At 51.7% G+C, this 17,671-nt stretch overlaps 1 protein-coding gene across 2 annotated transcripts in view; it reads right to left on the reverse strand.

Annotated features, from left to right (window-relative positions):
• GOLGA3 (golgin A3) overlaps positions 1–17,671 on the reverse strand; it is a 45,806-nt gene that overhangs the window by 12,637 nt on the left and 15,498 nt on the right. For both annotated transcript variants that reach the window (XM_088019634.1, XM_028095528.2), the window contains exons 5-15: positions 14,773–15,431; positions 14,223–14,334; positions 12,168–12,474; positions 9,649–9,851; positions 7,248–7,385; positions 5,805–5,966; positions 5,139–5,507; positions 3,841–3,918; positions 2,821–3,084; positions 2,247–2,341; positions 1,305–1,521 (exon numbers count right to left, since the gene is read on the reverse strand). In XM_088019634.1, coding sequence (XP_087875760.1) covers positions 1,305–1,521; positions 2,247–2,341; positions 2,821–3,084; positions 3,841–3,918; positions 5,139–5,507; positions 5,805–5,966; positions 7,248–7,385; positions 9,649–9,851; positions 12,168–12,474; positions 14,223–14,334; positions 14,773–15,431 — 2,604 coding nt within the window. The remainder of the gene's footprint in view (positions 1–1,304; positions 1,522–2,246; positions 2,342–2,820; positions 3,085–3,840; positions 3,919–5,138; positions 5,508–5,804; positions 5,967–7,247; positions 7,386–9,648; positions 9,852–12,167; positions 12,475–14,222; positions 14,335–14,772; positions 15,432–17,671) is intronic.

Consider the following 17,671-nt stretch of genomic DNA (forward strand, 5'->3'; position numbering starts at 1 on the left):
TAAATTAATTAGGTAAAAGAAGTATTAAGTTTATCTAATTCGGTAAGAAAACATGCTATGATGGCTTCCCACTTATAAACTCTTACACAGAGAGAAGATCAAGACAAACTTCATTTAGTAAGAAACACGACCGCTAAACATAAGTGAAATGTTGGGTAGGAATAAACAAAAAGCAAATTAATGCAGTCAGGTAAAACTTGATGCTGGCCAAAGCCGGCAGGGAGTGGGGCACCAAGAACTTGGGGACACTCGGGAAGCTCTGGCAGCCTTCATCACAGGAATAAAAAGGCCCTGCAAGCCCAGGGCCCATCCTCCATCCTCCTCAAGGAGGACATCTGCCCATTTATCCTAAAACATAATCCAGAGCAAAAGGCTTCTGCCCCATGATATAACAGCAGGAATAGCAGAGCCCATGCCCCTCACCACATGCAGGGTCCCTGTTCCTTCGAGTCTGAGTATTTACAGCCACTCCCGGCCCACTCTGGCCCACACCGACTGCCTTCCCCGATCGATTCCTGTCAGCAGAGCCAGCTGCAACCACCCTCAAGCTGGACACTGGGTGCTGTTCCCTCCGCTGGCCCCGGCCTGCCCCGCTGGTTCACAGCTTCCCCTCCTGAGTGACCACACGCCATCAGTGGCCTGTCCCACTGGCTGCTCTGCAGCCTTCACATGGCCCGGCCATCTCAGCTACTGCAGGAGAGCCCACATGGTCTCCCTGACACAGCCTCCCCTGGCCTCGGCTGTGCTCAGCCACCGCCCGTCAGTGTCCCACCACGGAAGAGTGAGGTCTACGCTGCCCGAGCCACCAGCCAGCCCTCCATCTCACACCAGCCCACCCCCCAGGGGCCCACCGTGCCCTCGAGATGCACAGCACAGGTCTTCCTGCACGCCCGGCACAGCACTCCCCTGCCGAGATGCACCCCCCATTATTCAAGACCACTTCAAAGATTCTTTCCTTCAAAACGCTTTCCTGGACTCTCCAAATACTTCCCCCCGAGCCTCCCACACGGGCACTCAGGGAATCCCTCCCCAGACACAGAGGGGGTGTGGAGAAGGACAGGAGTGGGCAGGGAGGCTGAGGGAGGAGGCGACGGTGCGCAGGCGAGCAGGGGTGAATCGAGAGAACGTCTGTGCAGTGTTCAAGCCCCTGGTCATGTCGCTAGCACACAATACTTTACAGAAAGGCTGCCTACACCCTAGTTCTGCCCTGGGTCTCCAGACTCTCAAATGTTTATAACACATCGAATCCCCAGTACTGAGTCTGCACCACTGGCAGCCTGGCCGATAGCAGACGGGTTACCCACGTGCAGAGGGAGGTCGCTGCTACCGCCAGCCACCTGGGCTCTTAGCTGGCTCAGCTCTGCGTCTGCCGACTCCTTGGCTGCAAGGGCCTCCTGCAGGCGGCGGCTAAGGATGCCCACCGCGTTCTCATAGGCCTTGTGCTTGCTCTTCATCTCCTTCTGAGCGCTGCTCAGGTCTGAGCCCAGCCGCTTCATCCTCTGCTTCTGCTCTGTGATGGCCCTAGGGTGTGGTGGGCAGGACAGAGGAGTCTGAACTCACTTCCAACAAGATGTCCTGGCACCAGCACCAAGGAAAGACTCATCCTTGCCCGCCCCCAGCCCCACACCAGCTAGCTGCCGCTCCTCCCAGATCCAGCATGTGGGGTTGGTGTCAGCTGCCCTCACAGAGCCCAGCAGTGCACCCACTTCTGCCCTGCTCCCTTCTCAGAGCCACTTAAATCTCATGAAAATCAGAGAATACTGCTGTCCTTCCAAACGCTTCCAGTGCTCTTCTTGAATAGCAGTAATAATCTCAAAAACACAGCTCACAAGTAATCTCCAGCTGACGAAAGTAAAGGAACGCAGGACACAAGACATGCCACGGGGGTTAAAGGCCCCAAAAGGCTACCTGCCGTGTATATGCACAGCAAGTACGTCAGCCCTGCTGGGGGAACTGGGAGGGGCAGGCACTGCCACACTCACCTGGCATGGAACACGCACACAGGGGGAGTGCCTATTAACCACAGGCAGCCACCAAACCATGCCGGGATCTCCTCTCCAACCTTAACTTTGGAATCTGACTTCCCTGGCTGCCTAGAAGTACATCCTGTGTCCCCTCTCCTTGGCAAGGGCTCAACTGACAGTGTGTTCAGAGTTCCCTGGCCCTCGGCTGCTGTGTGTCCCCCACAGAGCTCAAGGCTGCCCGCGCTCACCCCTTCTGCCTGCAGATGCCTCGGGTCCACTTACTTGGTGGCTTCTTGCTGTAGCTCTTCAATTTGCTTCTTGAGCACCTCGTTGGCCTCTGTAAGAGCTACCATCTGCTCTTTATCAAACTGCAAAGACTTCAGAAGAAGGGAAGAAAAAACAGTGAGGAGAGCAAAGTCCTCCCTCTGCAGCCTGCTTCTCAGGACCAGGCTCCTCATGGCTCAACGGTGCTGGTTCAGGGACACCCTCAAGGACAAGGGCTCTGGAGAGGACCCTGACAGGGGTTTGCTCTTTGTATAGGCGATCACTTGAGAGCGGTCCAGAGTGCTGGAGGGAACGCCCAGGTCAACCTTTGGTTGTGGCTCTGCCCACAGTCCCCTAGGGACCACCCCTCCCAGAGCCCCCCAGGCCCCTCCCAGCACCTGCTGGGGTGAACTATGAACGGCTGACGGCCTCCAGCCCCGTGCTGCCTCCAGGGGGGAAACCTGTCCGTCTGCCTGTCCTTCCAGGACAGGAGCTCTAAGACGGACTTCTTCCAGGTTGTCCTGCCCTCCGCCCTGCACAAGAAACCCCTGGGCATGATTGGCAGAACCTCAAAGTCAAATGTATCCCAGACCTGCAAATGCGTCTCCATCTCGTTGCGCTCCCTCTGCACCAACTGGAGATGCCCTTCGAGGTCGGCCATCTGCTGATGGACATGGGACACTTCCTTCTGCAAGCGCACGTGTTCTACCTCCACAGACTTTTTCTCCCCTTGAAGTTTAATTAACTCTTGCCTCAAGTCCTTCAGCTCTGAGTCAAGTCTCTTCTTCGTGGCCTTCAGCTCACCAAGGAGCTGGTCCTTGGAGGTGGCGTCCCGCCGGTAGGCCTCCACCATCAGCTGCCCAACAAGAGAGAGGCTGCAGCCAGCACAAAGTGCAGTCCCCTTCAACAGAAATGCTCGCCACTGATCTGTGGCATAATGTGTTTTGGACTACAAATAACACATTCCACCAACTCCAGGACACCATCAACTGAGGCACAGCATCACCTTACGCACCTGAACACGTCTGGGCGCTGCGCACAGGTGTCACCTGGCCAGTGCTCTCCCCTCAGCCACACTGCCAGGCTTATGCGGGGTGCTCCCCCGGCTTGCGTCCCAGCAACAAAGTCCAGAACCACTTCTAGCTCTCCCCTGGGTCGACCTTTCTCAAAACCCTGGTGCTAGCAACACTTCGCATTCATTCCTCCAAGAGCCAACACTGGCTTCACTCATATAAAATGTGAGCCCCCGCCCTTTGCATGAGCCAGAACTTACTTCAACACTAGATCAGGGTCTAATTTTTCAAAGACATGTTAACAGAAGTCAGTCTGTGTCATAGCCCAGCCTGCGCTCTCTGACGTGACAAAAGGCCAAGATCACATCACAGATGCCAACCCTATTCTGAAATTGCATCTTGACTTGAGACCTTAAAATAGGAGGGGTGAGAGCACAGCTAATGATCAGTGCCTTTAAAACAAAACAAAACAAAAAAACTGAGGGGATCTAAATGTTGCTTTCCTCTTGACCACTTTTGTTCTAGAGAAATGATTAAATCACATGTGATTTTTTTCACACACTTGCTGCGTATAAAGAAAACCAACAACACGTTTTTACCTTTTGTTGAAGAAACTGCTCCTTTATTTTCTGTGTCTGCTTTTTCAGGGTGGCGGCCTCTTGCTGTAGGTGCTCCACCTACAAAGGACATGCGCGCACAGACCTTACTGAGGCCGCTCTGCTCCCGGGGAGACAGGGAGGCCAGCCACCATTCCCGCCTCCCTCTGTTTGTAGGATCATCGTCTCGGTCCCCACTGTAACCTCCAGAGACTGCAGAACAACACAGGCAAGACTCCAGTGTGACAGAGTGCGCCAGACCCCATGACTGCATTTCTCAGGCGTCAGCTGGCGTCCCTCTTACTGAGCCAACAGTAAGACCAAATTCCGCCTCATCCAGAAGGTCCCCTCAACCCCCCTAAACTACGCACCTACTGCTTCTCGACTTGCTTTCGTGTCCTGTCTGAGAAGCGACTGGGCCCAGGGCAATGTTTGCAGAGGAAACACAGGCCCCCTGTACTTTACTTCCCAGAGGGAAACCTGCCACCGATGTCCTCATCCTTGATGTTCAGGGAGGGCAAACTCCACTGCCTGCACACCCTGCACCTTCCTCATCCTGTGTTTGTTAACGTGTGCCTACGTCAGGTCACATCACGCTGTTAGCATAACGGCTCGAGGAGTGCCGTGCTGCTCATGTCCATATACGCCTAGACCCTCCGGTGTCTCCCGCCTTCACCCACGGACACACGACCGTCCTGCCACGTGTGCAGCAGGCCCCACTATGGGCATGCAGCAGGGAAAAACCAAAAGTTCCATGCAACTTTCCCCACATCTGAGCTCCACATCATCTGTGGACAGAAATTGGGAGTTTCTTGGTAGATTTCTTTCTTTCTTTCAAAGATTTATTTATTTGAGAAAGAGCAAGAGAGAGAGAGAGCGAGCACGTGCACTTGAGCGGGGGGGGGGGGGGCAGGAGGGGGACAAGCAGACTCCACACTGTGTGGAGCTCGATGTGGGGCTTAATCCCATGGCCCTGAGATCATGACCCGAGCCAAAGTCAAGAGTCAGACACTTAACTGAGCCACCCAGGTGCTCCTTGGTAGATTACTTTCAACACACCAAGCATGACTCGGTTTCCCAGCCCTCAGCATCTACACACCCAGCAGCTACTGGGAAGCACACGGCTTACTGGTGTGGGTCCCTGTCCACCCCCCACCCCCCCTTCCGAGCCCTAGGCCCTGCCCTAGAAGCGGTCTTCCATGTTTACAAAACAAGGTGCTCAAACAAAGGAGCCAACAGCCACCACCGGGCCTTGCACATGTGATTTCCACTCAGGACAGAATGGCAGCAAAGTGTATTACCTGGCTGGACTTCACGGCTAACTCTTGCCTCAACTGCTCTAAAACCTGTGATGTCTCCTCAGTGCCCTCTTCCAAGCGCTTGGCTCCTCTGTCCAGTTCCTCCCTGCCACTCCTGGCCGCCTGCAGAGCCACCTCCAAGACAATCTTCTCATTCTGCAGGAAGCGGATGGTGTCGTCCCTGGAGGCGGCCTCCCCCTGCAGCTCCTCCAGCCTGGCAAGCAGCTCGTCGTAGCGCATCTGCAGGTCGCTGAGGGACCGCTCCCGGGCCTGCAACGTCTCCTGTGTTGAGGTGAGCTGCCTCAGCAGGTCGAGGTGCTCCTGCTGTAACACCGCAAGCTGCTGGTCTCGCTGTTGCAAAGTCAAATTCACCTGGAAAACAGGAACTTGATTCACTGTGACTGCCCTGCTCCAAGAGTGTGCGCTCAGGGCTTAGATCACCTGGACAGACGCTTTGGGGTCAGTGTTCCACATGGAAAGTTCTGGTGCGGAAGAATACCAGCAGAAGTCAACACCCGGCCAGGTCTGCAACCACAGCCGGACTGTGGATGTGACACCACAGTCCGAATTCAACGGACACCGCAGCACAGACACGCACAGTGAGGCCAGCCAGGCAAGGATGCCGTGTGTGACACCAGGGCAGCGACATGAGGCCACAGGGGTGCTTGCCTGCTCCAACTGCTGTTCCAGGGATGCAGCCGAGGCTGCCATCTTCTGCAGCTGCTCCTTCTCATCTTCAAACTCCTCCAGCCTCCGCTGCAGGTCCTCCTCCACCATCGTCTTTGCCTCTTGAATCTGCACAAAGGCAGCTTCCTGGTCCAACATGTCGGCCTAAGCACACAAAACAGTGTTTTTTAAAAAGCAGGATAACCTGAGGGCCACAGCAGTCTGAGTGGGAAAACCTCATCCACAGCACTGTCCTGTCCTCGACCCGCATACAGAGGAGTCAAGGGCCACAGGGGCCCAAGGCTGGTGATCTCCTGCTGCCCAAACGACAGGTCACCCCACCTATTCCTCTGCCCACAGTTCTCTCTGCTGGCCCTCGGGCCTGGCCGAGGGGAGAAGCAAGCAGACACCCGGCTTTAAGAAATGGGATAAAGTGATGAGCAACCCCTCCCTGGCTGCCTCTAACGCGAAGACAGGTTGCAGTGTGTCCCTGTGTTGGAGATGGGAAACCAGAGCAGGGCTGGGAGACAAATACTGCATTCTTTTACGGTGTGAGTATGTAGATAAGATCCAATACCTAAGTATATTTCTCAGGGAAAAACATTAGTTTATAACTTAAAGTTTTTTCAGTTCTTTGGTGCTGAGCCCCTGAAGCAGATGTCTGCCGTGCCATGATGCTCTTCCGTCACCCTCGTCACCTGTGAGGACACAGGGGTGCAGAGAAGCAGGAGACAGGGGAACAGCCACAGTGCCAGAACACCAACTTTCCACATCCTTGGCACACAACTCAGACCACATGCTGCCCACATGTTGTGCACTATTCCTTTTCAGTTCCCGACAAGCCTGTCTGTTGAGTACGTATTATCATCCTCATTTTATAAAACAAAGGAACAAGGCTCAGAGAGGGTAAGAAATCATACAGGGTCTCCCAGCTAAGGAGACCCGGTCAAAGCTACTGCACCCCACCACCCTGGAAATAATCTGCAGAGACACTGGTCCTGTCCTAACTCAGGCGTGTGGTTAGTTGCCGGGGGTTAAACAGGACACAAGCTGAAGAGCTCAGAGACAAGAAAATGCTTGTTACTGTAAGGCTTTCAGAGATCCAACATGCTGACTGCCTCTCCCACCTGCTATGCCGGCACCTGCCCACCACCGGCCAAGCGCAGGGCCCACGTGCATCATGGAAGAAAAGTTGGCACCAGCAGCTCAGATCAGAGAAACATATGAGCTTCTGGTGAATGTCAGGGTTGGAATCCCCAACCTTAAATCACTGCCACTTGTCCAAAAGATTATTTTAAAGACACTTAAATGTATATACACATATATAATGTTAATGTTTATGTACGTGTGTTTGTAAACTTTAACCTTGACCAGTGACAAAACAACCAAAGCCCCAACCCCAGACAAACACCAACAGCCGTGGTCCTGGGATGACACAGCCCTCACCTCAATGCCCTGGAGCTGGACAGCAATGCGCTCCTTCTCCTTGATGGATCTGTGCTGGGTTTCCGTCAGCTGGTGGGACAGGGACACGTTCTCAAGTTTCAGGTGCTCCAGGAGGCCTGCCTGGGTCATCTGTCCAACCTTCAGAGAGAAATTCCACAAGGTAGAAAATGGCCAGATTTCACGCGCAAGTGCAGACTGGCCTATCCCTGAGGCCATGACGGTGAGGGTCCCTACCCAGCAATGGCCCCCCGGGGAAGCTGCTCCCCAGGACCCCACCACACAGGGCTCACTGCCCACCCTCCTGTCACCCACCCTGACACCTGGGCCATCTTGGTTGCTTGTGCCTAAGAGGGGCAGGCTGGCAGCCCAGATGTCAATGGTCAATCCCCGAGGCTACGCACTTTGTAGCAAGACCTACACAAAAGTCCCCAGTGAAGGTATATAGGTGTGAGCCCAAAGATGAGGGGCCTCATCTGGCTGCAGAGACAGCAGGGACTGGGATCTGCCCCAAAAATGACCTGACCTAGAACTATGCTCAGACACACGTCATGCCCTGCCCTCCCGGCCTGTCTGAGATACTTGCCAGGCTGACCTCGGCCATTCCCAAGAAGCAATCCAGCCCGGGGTCAGACCCCCGGCCATCAGACGGTCAGGCCTCCTCCGACCCACCGTCTCTCACACAGAAGGTGCCCAGCACAGCATGCCAGCCTCAAGAGGGGGCTCAGGAAAGAGGAGACTGAAGGCACATGGGTCTGGGACTAGATCTTCCCACACATTACTTCCAGGTCTAATGTGAACACTTCCTGACTTCTGAGATGCCAGATGTGACCAGAAGTTGTGAATTTTGGGTCTAAATGGAAGCTACCCAGGGCAGGAGGAGGCGCCATTTACTGGGATTGTGTTCTAAGGCAATGAAAGAAAAACGATCACCCTGCTCTGTCCTGCCTCTTAGATGTGCCTGGCAACATTCTATGTTATCAGGGAAAGAGGGAGGAAATGTCTTCACCTCCCGAATCAGGAATGCTGACCCTGGGTTCCGGAGGTATCTGAGAAAAGCAGTTATGGCTCTCAGACTCCACTGCCCAGGGCCCTCCCTCCACTTCTGTCTATGTCAAGACACATAAATGTAGCTTCTTTAAATATTTTATGCCTCATATAAATGCACTGTTGCTTCAAGCTTTGCATTAACTTGTACAGTGATTTCCAAGTATGTTGTAAATAGAATAAATGCTTACCCGTATGGTCCTTTGGCTTAAAACATATGTAACACAAATTTAAGAATATTTCTATTTCATGTATTTGTAGACTTTAGGTTTTTTTTTTTTTAAAGTATTTGGTGCAAAAAAAATAAAAAAATAAAAAAGCATTTGGTGGAGTTAGTATTTTACATCTTCTACTTAAGAAATAAAGTTTTAATTAATCTGTAATATTTTATCCAGACAAAGGGAAAAAGAAAGGGAGAGAGAACAAAATCTACAGCTGAATTCAAAAAGAAGACAGAGGCTGACCGAGGCACTATTTGGCACCCTTGCGATCTAATTAGTCCAAAGCACCAAGATGTGGAGCAAAGTGCATTTCAGCCACTTGCCTACCATCCCGAGTGCCTCTGGAACATAACAGGCCCAGAGGGAGAGGCCTCGAGGAAATGCGCAGGACCCAATGTTACTCCGTGGGCCTGGATGGTCACGCGCTCCCCAACTCCTCATGCAGAATCAGAGGCGGACATGCCTGCACCCCCAACAAAATGGAGAGAAACAAGAGTGTTCATGCAGGAAAGACCTGGTGCCCAAGCAGCTGGAGCAAAGCGAAGCTCCAACCAGGAAGGTGACATATGCTGTGTTCCACACATGTCAGAAACGACCCAGGAGGGCAGCGACCAGGGCACGGGAGCTGGGGCGAGAGTCTTGAGACCCAGGCAGACATGGGGTTGAGAGCTGGATTCAAACAATGGCAGGCATCCCCCGGAGGGACTCGTCACAGCTCTGGGCACAGGAGTTCCTGAGAGGGGATTTTAGAATTAAAAATGTGCAAGCAGAAGCTGAAAGACTCCTGGTGTCAGAGGTCGTGGCAGGTGCCTGCTCTGCAGGAGGGGCTGTAGGCCAGATGAATGGGCAACAGATTTTCAAAACTGTATCTATAAAATCTAAAAACAGACTTTTTGGGGCGGCTGGGTGGCTTAGTCGGTTAAGCGTCTGCCTTCGGCTCAGGTCATGGTCCCAGGGTCCTGGGATCGAGCCCTGAATCGGGCTCCCTGCTCAGCAGGAAGCCTGCTTCTCCCTCTCCCTCTGCCCGCTGCTCTGCCTACTTGTCCTCTCTGTCAAATAAATAAATAAATAATCTTTAAAAAAACTAATTTAAGAAAAAGGCAACTGTTCCACATGAGACATGTCAGGGGCCATACCTGGATGTGGGCCATCTCACCCTGCAGTCTGACCCGGGCCTCCTGGGCCAGGGCGAGCTGCTGCTGGTACCACTGCCGGACATGCTGCAGAGATGAGATCTCGGCCTGGGATGCCTTCAACTTGCTGCTCAGAGTTGCTCGCTCTAGTTGCACCTGCTGGAGCTGGTTCTGCAGGGCCGTCATCTGTTGTCGCAGGTCATGCACTGAAAGCAAGCAAGCAGAGCTCAGAGCACCTGCTGCACACAGGAGAGCCTGCAGCTCTGCAGGGACACACCAAGCAGAGCCAGGCTCTCAGCAGAGACCGAGAAACAGCCAGCTCTCATTCACACTGCAATCGAGGGTGCTGAACCATGGCTCCCGGAAGAAAAATAGGGGGTCAACTGGTCAATACACAATCTTGTTTCGTGAGTGTTTATGTGTAAAGGCACCTTATTTAATCTATATTGTTGATTCATCAACACTGAACTCACAGCCAACGGCACCATAACTCATGCCTGAACAAAGCTCACCTAACACACGTTCTTTTCTCCATAAAACACATCACAGAGTTCTTGTACTAAGAACACCCGACAGTGTTTGGAGTTCATTTTAAATAGTAAAACCACCCTAAAAAGCATAAAGATGCAAAGGAGGTGATGCTAAACCATAAGAGGGCACCTGCTCAGCTGGGAGTGAGCGTGCTGGGCAAGGCCCACCCTGTAGAGAGTGCGCCTGCCCGCAAGTGACCAAGCACAGTACTGCTTTGGGGTTACAGACAAATTTGAGTGAGCCAGGGAATTCACAATTAGGGATCCACGGATACTGAGGGTCAACTGTGTGCCCACAAAGCCATTGTGGGTGCTATGGCTCTGGTCTTCAAATGGCCTGATGGCACCTATGTCAATAAACAGAATGGTACTGTGCTGCAAATTCCACTAAAACCCACTGGTGTGCTGATATGGTCAACTCTTAACACTGATGAGGGCAGGGGGAGGCAAGGAGAGGACGGGAAGTCACAACAACCCAAAGCACACTACAAACAAAACTGGTCAAACTCTCTAAAATTAAAATTATACCCAACATTTAAGAAAACACTTACCATTCTAAAGACCATTTCCAAAACTTAAAAAACGAATAAAAATGATAGTTTAAGAGGATCCACGATCCCTTATCGGAAATTCTTGGGGCCAGATGTGTTTCAGAGATCAGAGCGGTGGCGTTTTAGAAAGGCAACCCCAGTCCAGACCACAGCAGACATGCCCTCAGCTCCACGTGCAGGCATTCACACCATGTGAGCGCTGGTCAGCTCTGCTGCCCAACAAGCTCTGGTCAGGTCAGGCCTTGCAAGCCAGACTTAAATTATTTTGGTGCTCGGAACTTTTTGGATTTTATACTTTTCTAAAGGGACCAGGTACCACAAAATCGTTCAAAGACTGAAACAGTATACAGTTGTGTTTCTCAGCTAGCACTTTTTTCTTTCTAGTATCAGGATAAAGTCTCTGTGACAGAATCTTGTCACGTTTTCTTTTATGTCATCACATCTGAAACCTGGTGTCACGGCCTTACACGCAGTGCACAGTACATGCCCCAGGAAGAGAAGACAGCGTGAGGGAAGGGCTGCAGCGGGTTCTCTGTGCACAGCCTGCCACCAAGTTCCCCTGAAACCACTATTCCATTGGACTCTCATTCCATAGGTGATGCCCACAGGGATCCAGCTACAGCAAAAACTGAAATTAAGGCAGGAAAAATAAAGGTTTACTAATCCACAACAGCAGTGTTGCTTTTAAATATTTTAAATAGAGGGCGCCTGGGTGGCTCAGTCGATTAAGCATTATGCATCTGCCTTCAGCTCAAGTCATGATCTCAGGGTCCTTGGGATTGGCCCCGCATCGGGCTCCCTGCTCAGTGGGGAGTCTGCTTCTCCCTCTGCTGCTCCCCCTGCTAGTGCGCTCTCTCTCTCTCCCTCTCTCTCTCTCTCAAATAAATAAATAAATCTTTAAAAATAAATAATTTTTTTTATTTTTTTAAAGATTTTATTCATCCATTCATGAGAGACAGAAAGAGGCAGAGGCAGAGGTAGAAGCAGATGCGGGGCTCGATCCCAGAACCCTGGGACCATGACCTGAGCCGAAGGCAGCCGCTCAACTGACTGAGCCACCTGGGCACCCAAATAATAAATATTTTAAATAGATCCTGCAATTCTGAGGAATAAGCAAGCTTTGAAGGCAGAATAAGTGGAAACATTACCACCAAATACCAAGGGTCCAAAGTCCATTCCTAAGACCTAAGCCATTCCCCTTTGCTGCATGTGCAAAAAATGTAGAGAATTCCATGCACTCAACCAAAAACAATACTTACTTTAGAGAAGTGGACAGCATGTACATAAATTAGCAGGGAATACAACGCCTCCCAGCATATTAATGTAACAGGTCAGTCCCCAGAGCGGACGAGATAACCACCGCCCCCAGTCGGGCCACGACACGCTGGGAAGCTCTGCAAGAATTAAGGAGCAGACGTGCAGCCAGCTGGGGAGCGCTCACCTGTGTTGTCCTTACTGAGGATGTTTCTCTGCATCTCTTCTACTTTGGCCACGAGTCTTTGGTACTGCTCCTCTGCCACCTGCAGGTCACTGTTGGACGACGCCAGGCTGGCGTTCTTGGCTTCCAGCATGTTCTGCAGGTCAGTCATCGCTCGCTCCAGGTCCCAGCAAGACTGCTTCAAGGTGTCCACCTCTGAACTGAGCGAGTCCTGCTTCTGCTGGCTGCTGTGGCTCTGGTCCACCTGCGCCTGCAGCCTTGTGCTCAGAGCGGCGAGCTGCGCCTGCAGTTCTGCCTTCTCTTTAAGTGCCTGGGAAGACCCCCATCAGAAACTGTCAGAAAATGAGCCACTTCCACCCCATGCATTATGAGGGCCACCAAAATGAACCAGTGAGACACAGAGGGGAAAGCACCGTGTCTCCCAAGCTTTCAGCTGCTCTAACATGATGGCTCTCCCAAAAGAAGGCAGGTTCTCCAAACAGGCCAAAGGGGCAAAGAGGGGTGACCACGGAGTCTGCTTACTCTCTGCACGGGTAACACCCGAGCTGTGCAAGCACCTGCTCACCCACAAGGATGTCGGAAAACACATTTGTTCAAGAAACGAGTGCACCAGCGTGCACGCGCACACACACGAAGACTACCAGGAGTACTGAGGGGACCAGGGACCCCACCAACACCAGACTCAGATCTGGGGATACGCCTGCAGGCATAGACCCCACAACACCAGACTCAGATCTGGAGACACGCCTGCAGGCAGAGACCCCGCAACACCAAGCGCCGTCAGACTCAGATCTGGGAACATGCCTGCAGGCAGAGACCGCCTCCTACTACACAAGAAGGACTCTGAGGGGCTCTGGCCAAGGCCACGGGGCACAGAGCACACAAGGCACCACAGGGACGCTATCTGTAGGGTAAAACAGGAGCTGAGAGGGAAGGTGGGGCCTTGACAAGCCCTAGGCCCCTGGGCAGCAGAGAACGTCCAAGGGACAACAGGGGAAGGGCACACGCCCCCTCTGCCATCAGTATCTCCTGCCTACCCAAAAATGAGTCTATCAGGGGTGTGGACAGGAATTCCAAAATGCAAAGATGGGCAGACAAATGCACATCAACACACAAGAAGAAAACCAACATCACGAAGACAAACATCAAATTCAACAAACAGAAGAACAAATACCCCCAAAAATCTTGTTAACTGAGCAAATGCAATGAGATTTTGCAGTACGTAGAACTTGGATTTTTACAGCAAAGCCAGAAAGGATCACATCTGTCACAATTCACACAACTCAAGAGCAAATCAGTATCCCAGGAGGAAAAGAAGGTACAGTAAAATAAAAGCAAACAAAGGTTCCGACATCATTCATGGGGTTGAATGTGCAGATGAAGCAAAAATGCATTTGATGAGGGACAGACAGCGAAAGTCATATGCCACCAAAATTCACCTTCATTCCCAGCAACCACCTCCTCAGTCAACACTGGTCTATGTACACAGAGGGGTCGGTCTGTGTCCCAGGACCACATCATGCAAAAAACAACATCAGGCACGAGGGGCACGTCTGGCAGAGACGCATCCCTGTGCCCTGTACTCGAACACCTGCGCAGCCTCGACAGCACCTCTGTAATCATGTGTGTCCCTGCTCTCCACACCAAACCAAGCGCGGGCTTCCACTGAACAGACTGACCCTGACTGTCAACAGGAAAACTGAAAATTAAGGGATGGAAATAAACAGATACAGCAAAATTCACATCAGGAAAAGCAAAAGCCACAGCAAAGAGAATTAAAGGGACAGAGACAACAATTTTACCATGCCAGGAAAGTGAAATCCACCAAAAGGACTGTTAGGTATCTATCAGCAGAGCTAGGACAGGGATACAGGGGAAACTGAGGCACGCAGTCAGACGGGAAACGAGCGTACTTCTTCCTGAGGCTAACGGAGCCAAGGGAGAGGACACAGAAGCCCGGGCTCCACTTCGAGACATGTGCACAACCACACCCAACCAGCAGGCATCGCACACCCTTCAAAGCCGCGGCACACTCGCCCGCCCGAGCGCATCCATTACCTGACTGGCCTCTGCAGACAGTGCCTCCAGCTGCCCTTCAAGCCTCATCTTGTCTTTAAGGGCCTGCAGCATGGCGTCATGGGTCTCGGCAGCAGAGCTTTCCAGGGACGCGCTGGGGAACAAGGGCACCGAGCATCAGGCACCTGACGTCGCAGGACCCAGCACCGCTCCTCCTCACCTGCCCCGCGTCTCCAGGCTCCTCACACCACTGCTCCTCTCCCCCAGTTTTTTAAAATAAGTTAAAAGATTTAAATCAAGCATCAATGCTCTTACAAATGCTACCAATAAACACACCCCCACGGAGCTGGAAAATCTTTAGTGAAACGTCAGCCCAGGGAAGCACCCGTGCCGTCCTAGAGACACGTCTGCACAAATGCTGTAAAACAGCAGATCTTAACAACGGAAATGGTTACTGATCTATGCCATTTCTTACAGGGTGACAGAGCTATGTGTAAATGAAATGTTAAAGACTAAACACATAATTCGGAGAGCAGAACAGTGCTGTCCATCGGCGCTGGCAGTGGAGGGGCGGTCTGCAGACAGCACCCACCTGCTGCAGATGCTGTCTGTCCGACTCCGCGTCTCCCCATTCACCTCCTGCCCCTGGTCTCGGTGCTCGGCCGCTGCGGCCTGGAGGACATCTGTGATGGAGGGGAACTGGCCCAGCGCACCAGCGGCAATCTCTTGGCCGTTGACCACATAGGAGGCTTCTCGAGTGCCCACGGCGTTCACTAGAAGCCCACATGTCCCACGGGTAGACACGCTGCTGTGGGAGGAGCTGTCGCTCTCATTCCCATCGGCCTCAGACGTGTTGTCACCCGTCAGGGACGCATTCTCCAGGTGATCATCAGCCTCAGGACACAGGCTAACCTCAGACACCACGGATGCCACACTGCTGCGGTTCTGCTTCAGAGAGCCCCTGGCAGAGTCTACAGCCGGAACGTTTCCACCAGAACTCCCAGAACCTTCGTCTTCAGTTTTGTAATCAGCCAGAGACCGAATTTTGCTTGATTTGGAACTTTTTTTCCCCTTAGGATGTGTCAGGAGCCCTAAGCTGCCCACCTTTGGGCCTCGAGGGACACTGGAGCGCAGGAAGGAATACTCCTTTGTCAGGGCCACAGCACTGGCCCGGGGCAAGGCTTCTGGGTTCAGCATGAGCTCCGGGTCGAGTGTACTAGACAGTCTCGTTCTAGCCACAGGCTGACTGGACTGAGAAAGAAAAGTACAGAAATGATGTTGAAAAGTGACAAGGAGTGTTCAAATACTGCCACCCAGAAAGGCTGTACCAAGTACCCTCCCTGTACAAACCCTCACACACCAGCTCTGCACCTAGTCACAGGTCCAGCACATGCCTCTCATAACTGTGACTTGGCACCATTTTAAAACTTCTACCAGAGCAAGTCCCTCCTCACGACCCTGTTCTTATGAGACTTTCCTGGCAGTCCTCCTGCACTCACTCTTCTCGACAGATGTGAAATGTTCAAGTTGTTATTATTTTTTAACGATTTTGTTTATTCAACTGTCAGAGAGAGGGAGGGAGGGAAGGAAGGAGGGAGAGAGTGAGCACAAGCAGGGGGCGCAGCAGAGGGAGAGCGAGAAGCAGGCTCCCGCTGAGCAGGGAGCCCGATGCGGGACTCGATCCCAGGACCCTGGGAGCATGACCTGAGCCAAAGGCAGACGCCCAACCAACTGAGCCACCCAGGCCTCCCTTAAGTTATTATTATTTTTTTAAGTAGGCTTCATGCCGGGGCGCCTGGGTGGCTCAGTTGGTTAAGCGACTGCCTTCGGCTCAGGTCATGATCCCAGGGTCCTGGGATCGAGCCCCGCATCGGGCTCCCTGCTCAGTGGGAAGCCTGCTTCTTCCTCTCCCACTCCCCCTGCTTGTGTTCCCTCTCTCGCTGTCTCTCTGTCAGTTAAATAAACAAATAAAATCTTTAAAAAAAAAAAAAAAGTAGGCTTCATGCCCAGCATGGACCCCAAACGGGGCTCGAATTCATGACCCTGAGATCATGACTTGAGCTGAGACCAAGAATCAGACGCTCAACCAACTGAGCCACCAGGTGCCCGGGAAATGTTCTAGTTAAAAAAAGTCCTGCTGAATTACAACGACCTTAGATTTATAATTATTTAGGGATAAAAAGCTGCTTCCAGTTATTCATACCTCCTTGTGCATTTCTCAACAAAGGAAGATATGTAGGATTCATTTAAATTCTAAATAATTTTTTTTTAGGATCTTATTTATTTATTTGTCAGAGAGGGAGAGCACAAGCAGAGGAAGCAACAGACAGAGAGAGAGAGACAGAAGCAGAGTCCCCGCCGAGCAGGGAGCCCAATGCGGGGCTCGATCCCAGGACCCTGAGATCACGACCTGAGCCCAAGGCAGACACTTAACTGACTAAGCCACCCGGGCTCCCCGATTCTAAACCATTTCTATTGCCATTTTAATTGAATTCTTAGATATTTTATCATTTTATTGTTATAAATACTATCTTTTCCCACTATTTTTATAACTAGTCATATTAGGATAACTACTGATTTTTCTATTTGTATTTTACTGACAATTTTCTGAATCATTATTTTAATGATTTTAGAATATTTTAATAAATTATTATTTTTTCAGTTGATCCTCTGTTTTCCAAGGCATTACCAAGACCTGCAAATAACATTTTTCCTCTTTTTCAGTATTTGTATCTCTTACTTCTTTTTCTTATATTATGTCAACTAGAATTTCCAAAGGGCCTTGAAGGAGATGGAGGGGGATGGCAGACACTGTTCCCTGTTGCTATTTTGTAAAGATTTTATTTGAGAGAGAGAGAGAGAGAGAGAGAGAGAGAGAGCGCGTGTGAGCAAGGGGGGAGGCAGAGAGGGTGGAGGGAGGTGGGGAGAAAGAGAGAGAATCTCCAGCTGACTCTGCACTGAGTGTGGAGCACGATGTGGGGCTCCATCTCACCACCCCAAGTTCACGACCTGAGCTGAAACCAGGAGTTGGACACTTAACCGAATGAGCCACCCAGGTGCCCCCCAGTTGCCTTTTCAAAATGACTTTCTCTTACAGAGAAACAGCCAATCCTATGCTTATTCCATGAAATCAGTGCAATTACGACGGGGCAAGGAGACAAGGTGGGGAAAGGGAAACATCTCAAAACGATACTGGGATGCGACAGGAAGTATAAATGAGCAAAAATAGCTGGAAAAGAGTTGGGGTGCAGGGCAACGGATAGACTGGCCGATCCAGATACTAACACAGACTGTGAAGCCACAGTAATTAGATCCACTGAGAACTGAAAAGCAGAAGACAGGCAGACGACACCGAATACAGCCCAGAAATCCGTCCAAGTATAGGTGGGTTTGCAGATGTTCAAGGAGCCACAGAAGGCAGGGCCGCAACTGCTGAGGGAATGAGCAGTGTGAGAACCAACCCGCTACCCACACAGGGGCAAGTTCCCACC

This window comes from Eumetopias jubatus, unplaced genomic scaffold, assembly GCF_037043125.1.
Source record: "Eumetopias jubatus isolate StellerSeaLion01/CBP00866 unplaced genomic scaffold, mEumJub1_p1.0 scaffold_16, whole genome shotgun sequence".
NCBI lineage: Eukaryota > Metazoa > Chordata > Mammalia > Carnivora > Otariidae > Eumetopias > Eumetopias jubatus.